We start from the raw sequence: 10,670 nt of genomic DNA, 5'->3' as shown, positions 1-10,670 counted from the left end.
CGGCCCCAATGCGGTCCGTAACCCAAAATCATCCGGACTGCAGACCTTCAGTACCTCCCGGGCCGCGGCGACGCAAGGATGCCGCAATGGCGAAGCCGCCGAGTGCTGGCTGTACCGCATTGCACGGCCGCGCACCTTCTGTGTCTGGGCTTCACTGTCAGGATCGGGGTTGTCAATAGGCCTGGGATGAGTGAGTACGAGTATTTGAGCCACTGCCTGCAGGACCGAGCCAAGGCAATGGTCCGTAGGTGCGCCATGTTCGTGAGCGCCCATAACTAGGGGCCAGTGGACCCTTGAACGGGCGGGATCCATGTGTACACGTGGCCAGACGTGTCCTGGCTCCTATGCAGAACAAGGTTGCCGACCCCTGGTCTAAAGTAAATTGTTCATTGAATTGTAAATAACCCATTGTACCAACTTATTAATTACACAGGGAACACTTCAATTAAATAACTTATTGTATCCATGTGAAAGTGGAAACAAAATCATTGTAATGACACTAACTTCATTTATTGACACAGTTCGTCTTTTTGCCAGAACAACATTGAGCAGCAAAACAATAAGATCTAATTCTGTTAGTATTTTCACTGTACTACTATAGACAGAATTTAACTCTCAATGGAAGCTTAAGTGGATTATACAATTATAATTGAATACAAATGTCACTGTCTCCAATACCTTGTAAGTTTACAATATGAGAATGGGGAAGAAATATTAATGTTTTAAACATGTTTGCCTAAACTCCTACCTTGATATAGTAAAATAATATATTCTCGCCCCTATCCAATTTCAAATTCATAGTGACAAATTTCACACCAGTTCTAAGACTAGGACCATATTAAAACAACTTGTCACACCAAGTGTTTAGATCTTGTGCTGAAAGCAGTAAATAAATTAAATCCAGAGATTTTCCAAGATGAGCCTTGAATACATTAAACTCAAAGACCAAATAATATTTTGAGTTAAATGAAATGCCTGAAAGTGTACAGTACCTAACACGATTAGTTTTGTTATATTTTGCTTGGTTTGAAGTGATAATGTATAATGCCAATAGATTTACAAATATATTCACCAGAGAACATATAAAACTCAGGCACAAAAATAATCTCCGTTACATAATGTAATGTCTGGCATATACCATATATACATATATTACAAGGCCACAGAAAATCATTGCATTCATTTAATTTTCTGCAAAGGCCTTTAACAATACCAACCTTGCAATATAAACTGCCTTAAACGTGGCTGCATTTAAGCATAGACGTAAGTGTTCTTCAAAGGATATCTGCTTTGCCAACATCCGAAAAACTAAAAGTAATCAAATGGATGTCACTGATATTGTCTGTATTCACCAAACGATGGATTTTGTAGTTGATTAGGATCATCTGCAAACTGTGGACCTAGAAAGAGAAGATACTTCCTTTAACAAAAAAGCCCACCTGATCCACAGTAATTATAGAACAATCTGGTCACTTATTTTTGTTGTATTTTCCAGGTTAATATTAAGCACTATATTAAGATCCAGCACAATTTTGTTCAATTATTGTCGGTGGAAGCCAATTCAGGACGGATGATGACAGCGATGTCAACATTTGAAACATGGAAGATGAACATGATAGAAGATTGCCTGGAGCAATATTGTGTTGTGGTAAAAGCTGAATGCAGCTTCAGCAGAGATAAAGTACCTTTGTTGCACTCACCATGGGTACAGTTTGACTTTAAAAAGAGACCGATTCTCTAAAAGGCGAGGAAATTTATTTGGTGGAATTCAAACATGGAAATAGGGGAAATGTGCATTGATTTGTGAAGTTACAATTAAAATAGCTGTCAATGCTCAACTCGAGCTGAAAGCCGTGTAAGTCATAGTATACAATATCCTGCACAGGAAGATGAGGACAATCTTGCCAATTCCAATTCTGTTACTGATCTCTTTACAGTTATAACTTACCCGTTGGAAACTGTGTTGAAGCAAATCGCGTAAGCATTATTCCAGCCCCTTCAATCAAGGCGAGCAGTATTCCTCCCATAGCAGCAGATCCCACCATTGCCATTGGACCATCTAAATGAAAGTAGCCGCAGTGTATGAATTACAACAAGTGCTCTAGAACACAGCAAGGAACCAAATTGTACCTTTTAAAATAAATTTATTTCTCAAAGAAAAGGAATATAATTAACATTTATTTTGGCAGTTGAGGGATAGAGTGCATACGAATAAAATATCAGGAGGGAAACTTGGAAAATACCACAGTATTGAATTAAAGGAATGGGGCAAAATAGAATCTGAGACCAGAGAGTATAAGCTAGCAACAATTGTGGGATGCCGTTTATTATTTACTCTGCTCTTTAGCTATGCTCCTAATCATTATTACAGCCAATAATTTGTCTTCAGCTGCACAAGTTTTAACTTTAGTAATTTCATATGAGATACTTTGTCCAATAACTTCTGGAAGTAAATTTGAATAAAACCCATGGATATACCTACACCCTCTTGTGTCAAATAGTTCAATCAGATTCATCAAGAACAATCCATGTTCTCCACAGATGCTGCCTGACCCATTGTTACCTCAGTACTGTGTTTTACTCACGATTCCAGCATCTGCAGTTCCTTATGTAATTATACTTGTATATACATTACATTCTTCATCTCTCCAATCAACCAGAAGCTTAAGGAACACAGTCCCTCCATGCCTAAGCATAGACTAGTAATTTTCCATAACAGAATGTCAGGTTAACTGGCCTGGTTAGCTGCTCATCTTGCTTAAACAGCAGAACGTATGCACAATTTCCCCAGTAAATACATCCCAATGATAGGATTCATGTCACCTGGTATAAAAAGGTTTCACTTACTTCTTGCAGCTAATATGGCTCCTGTTAAAGCTCCACTGGTTATGGAATTCCAAGGGTCTTCTTTACCTCTGACCTTCACTAAACCACAGTCAATCATTGAAAACAGACCGCCCCAGATGGCAAAGCTACCTGAAAAAAAAATGTGCACCTGTATAATTACTCCAGCACTTAATTAAAACTATAATGCACCAACACTATTTAAATATAATCAGGACATTTTTTGTAATAGCACAGTGTACTGATCACTAAATTGTTCAGTGAACATTATTTTAATAACATTTAATTTTTAACTGTTGATTTTATACTTTTAAGTTATCAGTCTATTAAATAAACTAATTAATCACAAAATCAAAACAAAAGCAGTGGTCATATGGATAGAACAAAATTATTGATAATTGTAACTTTATTTTTAATTATAGTTTCAATTTGTGTCCACCTACGGATTATAATATTGCCAGATCTCCATGGGATGTTAATAAATCATGATAGCTAAAAATATAAATTTATTAAACATCTCAGACATTATTAAGTATGCAATTCTTAAACAGAGTCTTTCATTCTGATGTAATCCCCTTCTATTCTTTTTCTAGTGCTTGGCAGAGATTAATAAGTATATACAAATATTCACATGTTTCAAAGCAACATTATACAATTAAAGCAGCTCTACTCGTCAGATTAAAATAAGCAACACTCACTGGTCATATTTAGTATGATACAATTAGCATATAAAATAGATAGTAGCTCTGGATGGTAAAAGCATTTTTTGTGTGGAGGAATTGCCCTTGGAAATCTTAATTAAACATGGAAAACGTAGAAACAAAGAACTGCAGATGCTGGTTTATGCCAAAGTGACACACAAAGTGCTGGAGTAACTCAGTGGGTCAGGCAGCATCTCTGGAGAAAAAGGATGGGTGGCGTTTTAGGTCGGGGCCCTTCTTCAGACTAATAATATAATCATTTTTCTCCAGAGGTGCTGCCTGACCCGCTGAGCTACTTCAGCAATGTGTCTATCTATGAAAAATTATGCTGCACAAACACCTATTGAAACTGCCAGTTCAGGAAAATTCTAAATGAAGCTATCGGCTAAATTCACACAACAAAACTGAGCATTTCTACTAATTTTACACACACTTAAATTTCTGAAATTAATATAAAAATGAATCAGCACGATTGCAAAAACCATGCTGAAGGCTTCCACTAAGAATTTCACCAATGCACAATGTATCAATCAGAGGTTGGACTGAACCAGTTCTCTGCAAATGTTTCACAATCAACCCAGTTTTAAGTTATTATGCAAACAAAAGTGCTTTTCCACTTTACACACTGATGCATGTTTCATCAAACACAAAATAACATGAATAAATGGCCAGCTCATATCAGCTGATAAATAAAGGTCGGTCGGTCTGTCTGTCTGTCTGTCTGTCTGTCTGTCTGTCTGTCTGTCTGTCTGTCTGTCTGTCTGTCTGTCTGTCTGTCTGTCTGTCTGTCTGTCTGTCTGTCTGTCTGTCTGTCTGTCTGTCTGTCTGTCTGTCTGTCTGTCTGTCTGTCTGTCTGTCTGTCTGTCTATCTATCTATCTATCTATCTATCTACCTGTCCAGAAGACCAAAAGGAATTCAATATTACACATTATTCTCTGTTTGTGCCCACTTCAACAGGTAAATGGGGTCTAATTTCAGTTCATATCAAACATAGCATATCTGACAGTAAAATCTCTCCTCAAAATGCAACAGTATGACAAGAACATCCAGACTTTGGTGATAATATTTGGTTAAGCCATTACAGGACAGCATTCTTGGTATAATTTACAAAATCATTTTATGGTTTAAAATTCCCATATTTCCAAGACATAAAAATGATATTTCCAGTATGAATATCTGAGTTCGAACACAAACCACTGGAGTAACTCAGTGGGTCGAACTTCAAAGTAGTTCCCCTTCAAGGCATTTTGTATTCCACTCAAGAGATTCTAGCATTGTGCGTCCCTATGGATATCTTAGTATTCTGTCACAAATATGGCTAGTTTTCCAAATGCCTATCTTTGGAGAACAAACATTTTTTGAAATGGTGTCACAAGGAACAGCAAATGCTGGAATCTTGAACAAACCACAAAGTGTTGGAGTAAATCAGCAGAGGGAATGGATAGGCAACATTCCAGGTTGAGTTCCTTCTACAGACTTAAAAAAAACAGTAAAAGATAGGCTCTTAGTTCTTCACTAAATAAACAAACATACTGCTTTGCAAATACGAGTACCATACCTCCTAACTGTGGAGCTCTGGTCTTTACTGCAGTTAAGCTTCCCCGAAATCGATGACTCATTCCCTAGTTGAAGAGAAGACAAAATAATGTTTAAATAATGCTCAAATGTAGTGCAGGAGATTGGCGAATGTAACCCAAATTCAAATTACAGAAGGAACTTGCGTAATATAATTTAAATACATTCTGGAATGGCGATACTATTACCGACAGTCAACTCGGTGGGCTGCGTAATATATGTATTTAATCAATACTATTAACTGTTGACCGGGTTACCTTTGTGCATGTATGAAGGATACATGCGCACAGAACAATACAGCACAGGAACAGACCCTTCGGCCCACAATGTCTGCACCGACCGTGATGCCAAGACCGTATCTGTCAGGCATATTTTTCTGTCAACCCCATTCTCCCCGTAAACTCTGACACCCCTGCACTGTGCCTTTTTTTAGTATAAATGATAGTCAGTGTGCTAAAGGGCCTGTTTCTCTGTTTTTGGACTGATTCTAAACTTCATATTGATACACGAATGCTGGGAACGCCACTCTACATGGCATCCTGTGAAGGAGTAGGGGCATCAACAACAGGCACATCTAGATTTGATCAATTTAACCACAATTTCAGTAATACCTGTCCAGTTTCATGGAGTAATTTGTGGTAAATATTATCACCCTGTCATTACAACAGTAAAAGTAAGATTTTAATTGCATACAGCGTATATAAAATCTTTTCAAACTTATTTTTACAAAATTAGTGAGATGTTAGAGAATCGATGGTGCGATTTGGTGTATGAAGGAATTAAACATTTTCACTTACACCCTTGCTAAACATTATTTAAAAAAATCAAATCTGTCATCAGAGTTGTGAAGAGACTTACCACTGGAGCATTTCTAAAGCCTTTAATAGACTGAAAAATCCCGCCACCTATGGCGCCCATTGTATACGCTCCTCCACAGTCATCGACAATCCTCCAAGGGCTAACGAGAAAGGATAAACATTACCTAGACATTGCACATCAGTGGTATCTGCTTCACTGAGGTAGAGGGAGATAGCACAAAACATTAATATGTCAACCTAAAGAATGTGCTAAAAATCTAAAGTAGTAAAACTCCAAACAATTCCACACAAGACCAACTGATTCACCATTTATATGATTCTCTCTATACCAGCTCTAGTTACTGTGTGTAAACAAAGGTCTGCTCTAATCCATAAGAACAGAAGTATGCCACCTCGCCGTTTCAGCCTACTCCACCATTCAATAAGATTGTGGCTTATCTACTGAACCTGCATCACCCCCATGTTGCTCAATTCCATTAATATCCAAATATCCATCAATTTTTGTTTTGAATGAATTCAAAGACTGATGCTCCACAGCACTTTGAGGATATGGAATTCCAAAGATATACCACCTGATTAAAGAACTTTCTCCTCATCTCAGTCCGACTACTGGGACTGGGGCTCTGGTTTCAGATACCTCAGACGAGCAGGAAACATCCACCTTCCACCATTACTTATCATTTGGAGATTTCAATTATATCACCTTTCATTCCTCCAAACCTTATGGGAATACAGATCCAGTCTAATCAACGCCTCTTCACACAGCAAATATGTCATCCCAAGAACAAATCTGGACATAAAGTGCTGGTGTCACTCAGCAGGCTAGGCAGCATCCCTGGAAAACATGGCTAGGTGACGTTTTCAGACTGAATTACGAGGAAGTTGCCTGGACTTGAAAGCCTGAGCTATAGGGAGAAGTCAGATTATTCCTTGGAGAGCATACGGCTGAGGGGTGATCTTATAGAGGTGTATAAAATCATGAGGGGAATAGATAAGATGAATGCAGATTTAACGCAGTAGGGGAATCAAAAACTACAGGATATAGGTTTAAGGTGAGAGGGGCAAGATTTAATAGGAACCCTGAGGGGCAACTTTTTCACTCAAGAGGATGTTGGGTATGTAGAACGAGCTGCCATGGGTAGCTGAGACAGGTACTATAACAGCCTGTAAAAGAACGGTTTTGAAGGTTATGGGTCAAACACAGGCAGGTGGGACTAGTGTAGATGGGGAGTAGTGTGTAGGAAGTAACTACAGATGCTGGTTTATACTAAAGATATACACAAAATATTGGAGTATCAGTGGGTCAGGGTGCATCTCTGGAGAAAAGGAATAGGTGACATTTCGAGCCGGAACCCTTTTTCAGACTCAATGTAGATGGGGCATTTACGGTCAGGTTGGCCAAAAGGCCTGGTTCCATGTTGTGTGATTTTATAACATACAAATTCATATCTTGGTTAATGGATTGGAAAGGGTTTACATGGAAACAAAGAAAACAGGTGCAGGAGTATGACATTCGACCCTTCGAGCTAGCACCACCATTCAATATGATCATCCAAAATCAGCACCCCATTCCTACTTTTTCCCCATATCCCTTGATTCCGTTAACCCAAAGAGCTATATCTAACTGTCGAAAACATCCAGTGAATTGGCCTCCACTGCCTTCTGTGTCAGAGAATTCCACAGGTTGACAACTCTTTGGGTGAAGAAGTTCTTTCTCATCTGAGTCCTAAATAGCCTACCCCTTATTCTTAAACTGTAACCCCTGGTTCTGGACTCCCCCAACATCGGGACCATTTTTCCTGCATCTAGCCTGTCTTTAATTCTTAAGTCTTAAAATCCCTTAAGAATTTTATATATATTTCTATGATTCCCTCTCATCCTAAATTCCAGTGAATATAAGCCCAGTCGATCCATTCTTTCATCATATGTCAGTCCCGCCAACCCGGGAATTAACATGGTGAACCTACGCAGTACTCCATCAATAGCAAGAATGTCCTTCCTTAAATTAGGAGACCAAAACTGCACACAATACTCCAGGTATGGTCTCACCAGGGCCCTGTACAACTGCAGTAGGACCTCCTTGCTCCTATACTCAAATCCTCTTGCTATAAAGGCCAACATGCCATTTACCGTCTTCACTGCCTGCTGTACCTGCATACTTACTTTAAGTGACTGATGTACAAGGACACCCAAGTCTCATTGCGCCTCCCCTTTTCCTAATCTGGCACCATTCAGATAATAATCTGCCTTCTTGTGATTGCCACCAAAGTGGATAACCTCACATTTATCCACATTATACTAACATAATTTCCTGACTAATGTGGATTCCCTTCAGTTCCTCCCTCCCACTAGATCATCGGTCCCCTAGTATTTCTGGGAGATTGTTTGTGTCTTCCTTAGTTCATTCCTTAGTGAAGACAGAACCAAAGTACTTGTATAACTGGTCTGCCATTTCCTTGTTTCCCATTATAAATTCACCTGTTTCTGACTGTAAGGGACCTACATTTGTCTTCACTAATCTTTTCCTCTTCACATATCTAAAGAAGCTTTTAGTCAGTTTTTATATTCTCCACAAGCTTTCTTTCATGCTCTATTTTCACCCTCTTAACTAACCCCTTTGTCCTCTTCTATTGAGTTCTAAATTTGTTAGTCCTCCGGTTTGCTGCTTCCTCTGGACAATTTATATGCCTCTTCCTTGAATTGAACACTATCCCTGATTTCCCTCGTTAGCCACGGTTGAGCCGCCTTCCCCGTTATATTTTTACGCCAGACAGGGATGACGAATTGTTGTAATTCATCCATGCGATCTATAAATCTTTGCCATTGCATCTCCACCGTCAACCTTTTAAGTATCATTTGCCAGTCTATCCTCGCCAATTCCCAAATCATACCATCAAAGTTACCTTTGAAGTTCAGGAACTCGTATCTGAATCAACCGTGACAATCTCCAATTTAATGCAAAATCCACCATATTATGGTTACTGCTGCACCATATCATGACCCTGCACAACAAGATTGCTATCTAATCCTTCCTCATTACACAATACCCAGTCTAGGATGGCCTGCCCTCTGGTTGGTTCTTTTACATATAGGCCTTGAAAACCATCCAGGAAATCCTCCTCCTCAGTGTAGTTACCAATTTGGTTAGCCCAATCTATAAGTAGATTGAAGTCACCCACGATAGCTGCTGTACCTTTGCTACACACATCCATAATTTCCTGTTTTTTGCTAGAGGGATATGGGTCAAACGCAGGCAGATGAATCTAGTGTTGATCAGTCTGAAGAAGGGTTTCGGCCCGAAACGTTGCCTATCTCCTTCGCTCCATAGATGCTGCTGCACCCGCTGAGTTCCTCCAGCATTTTTGTGTACCTTCTAGTGTTGATGGGATGCGTTTGGCAGAATGGGAAGGTTAGGCCGAAGGGCCTGTTTCCATGCTGTATGACTCTATGACATACACATTGTCCTTCATTGCGTATCTTGGTACACGGATCGGAAAGGTTTAGAGGGAAATGGGTCAAAGGTGGGCAGGTGGGACTAGTGTAGCTGGGTCAGCAGGGGCAGGTTGGGCCGAAGGGCCTGTGCCCGTGATGTATGACTCCACGTGTCTCTGGGCTTGTCTCCCTCCCACAGGGACACCCCCCAGGGAGTGAGGGCAGGTGGAGGAGACACCTCCATCATGAGCCCCGGGCCCGGTCTCCTCCGCTTGACCTTCACCCCCCGCCCTCTCCCTCTCCCTCTCCTTCACCCCCGCCCGCCGGTCGGGCCCCGCCGCCACCTCACGGATACTCCCGGCGGCTGGAGCCTCCGTCACATCACCCGGCCCGGCCCGGCCCCGGCCCCAGCCCCAGCTCCAGCTCACCACGGCTCCCGCGCGTACTCCTCCATCTTGCTCCCGTCACCTCCCCGCTGCCGACCCGGCCCGGACCAGGGCGCATGCGCCGGACCGACGTCCACCCCCTCCCTCTCCGCCAGCGCGCATGTGCAGAACGTGTAAGAGTCGGGACAACGTGACCGTGCCGGGTCACGTGGTCACTGAATAGACCCTTCAGCCCAACTTGCCCATTCCCTCCCTCCTAAACTAATCCCATTGGCCCATATCCCTCTAAATCCAATGTGTAGGAAGGAATTGCAGATGCTGGTTTACACCAAAAATAGACACAAAAAGCTGGAGTAATCTGAAGAGGGGTCTCGACCCGAAACTTCACATATTCCTTCTCTCCAACTGTCTGACCTGCTGAGTTAATCCAGCATCTGTAGTTCCCTCCTACACTAGCTAGAGTAACCAACTGAACCGCTGAGTTACTACAGCTTTTGTATCTATCTTCCCTCTAAACCCAGTCTGAGGAAACATAGAAAAATAGGTGCAGGAGTAGGCCATTTGGCCCTTCAAGCCAGCACCATCATTCAATATGATAATAATAATAATAATAATAATAATAATAATAATAATATATTTTATTGTCATTGCACGTCAGTGCAACGAGATTTAGTATGCAGCTCCAACCGATGAAAAAGAAAAGTAAAATAAATAAGCTGTGTGTCGTGACCATCCGAGGGAGACAGTCCATGGGGGGTGGTGGGCACTCAGCAGGGCCGGTTCAGAGCCGCTATAGCTCTTGGAATAAAGCTGTTTCTGAGTCTGGAGGTACGGGCGTAGAAGGCCTTGTAACGTCTGCCGGAGGGAAGTAGTTCAAACAGTCCGTTACAGGTGTGTGATGAGCCTTTATGGA

The 10,670-nt window shown here is 41.1% G+C and overlaps 1 protein-coding gene across 1 annotated transcript; it reads right to left on the bottom strand.

Moving 5' to 3' along the window:
* Positions 1-485: 485 nt before the first annotated feature.
* On the bottom strand, positions 486-9,926 carry timm17a (translocase of inner mitochondrial membrane 17A). The gene is made up of 6 exons (XM_033042527.1): positions 9,800-9,926; positions 5,980-6,079; positions 5,105-5,168; positions 2,848-2,976; positions 1,949-2,059; positions 486-1,400 (listed from the first exon to the last, which is right to left on the bottom strand). The coding sequence occupies exons 1-6, from the start codon at positions 9,823-9,825 to the stop codon at positions 1,330-1,332; spliced, it is 501 nt and encodes a 166-aa protein (XP_032898418.1). The 5' UTR covers positions 9,826-9,926; the 3' UTR covers positions 486-1,329.
* Positions 9,927-10,670: the final 744 nt, after the last annotated feature.

This window comes from Amblyraja radiata, chromosome 24, assembly GCF_010909765.2.
Source record: "Amblyraja radiata isolate CabotCenter1 chromosome 24, sAmbRad1.1.pri, whole genome shotgun sequence".
In the NCBI taxonomy this organism is placed as follows: Eukaryota; Metazoa; Chordata; class Chondrichthyes; order Rajiformes; family Rajidae; genus Amblyraja; species Amblyraja radiata.
Note: the sequence above shows the minus strand (reverse complement) of the source record. Positions and strands in the feature narration are given on the sequence as shown.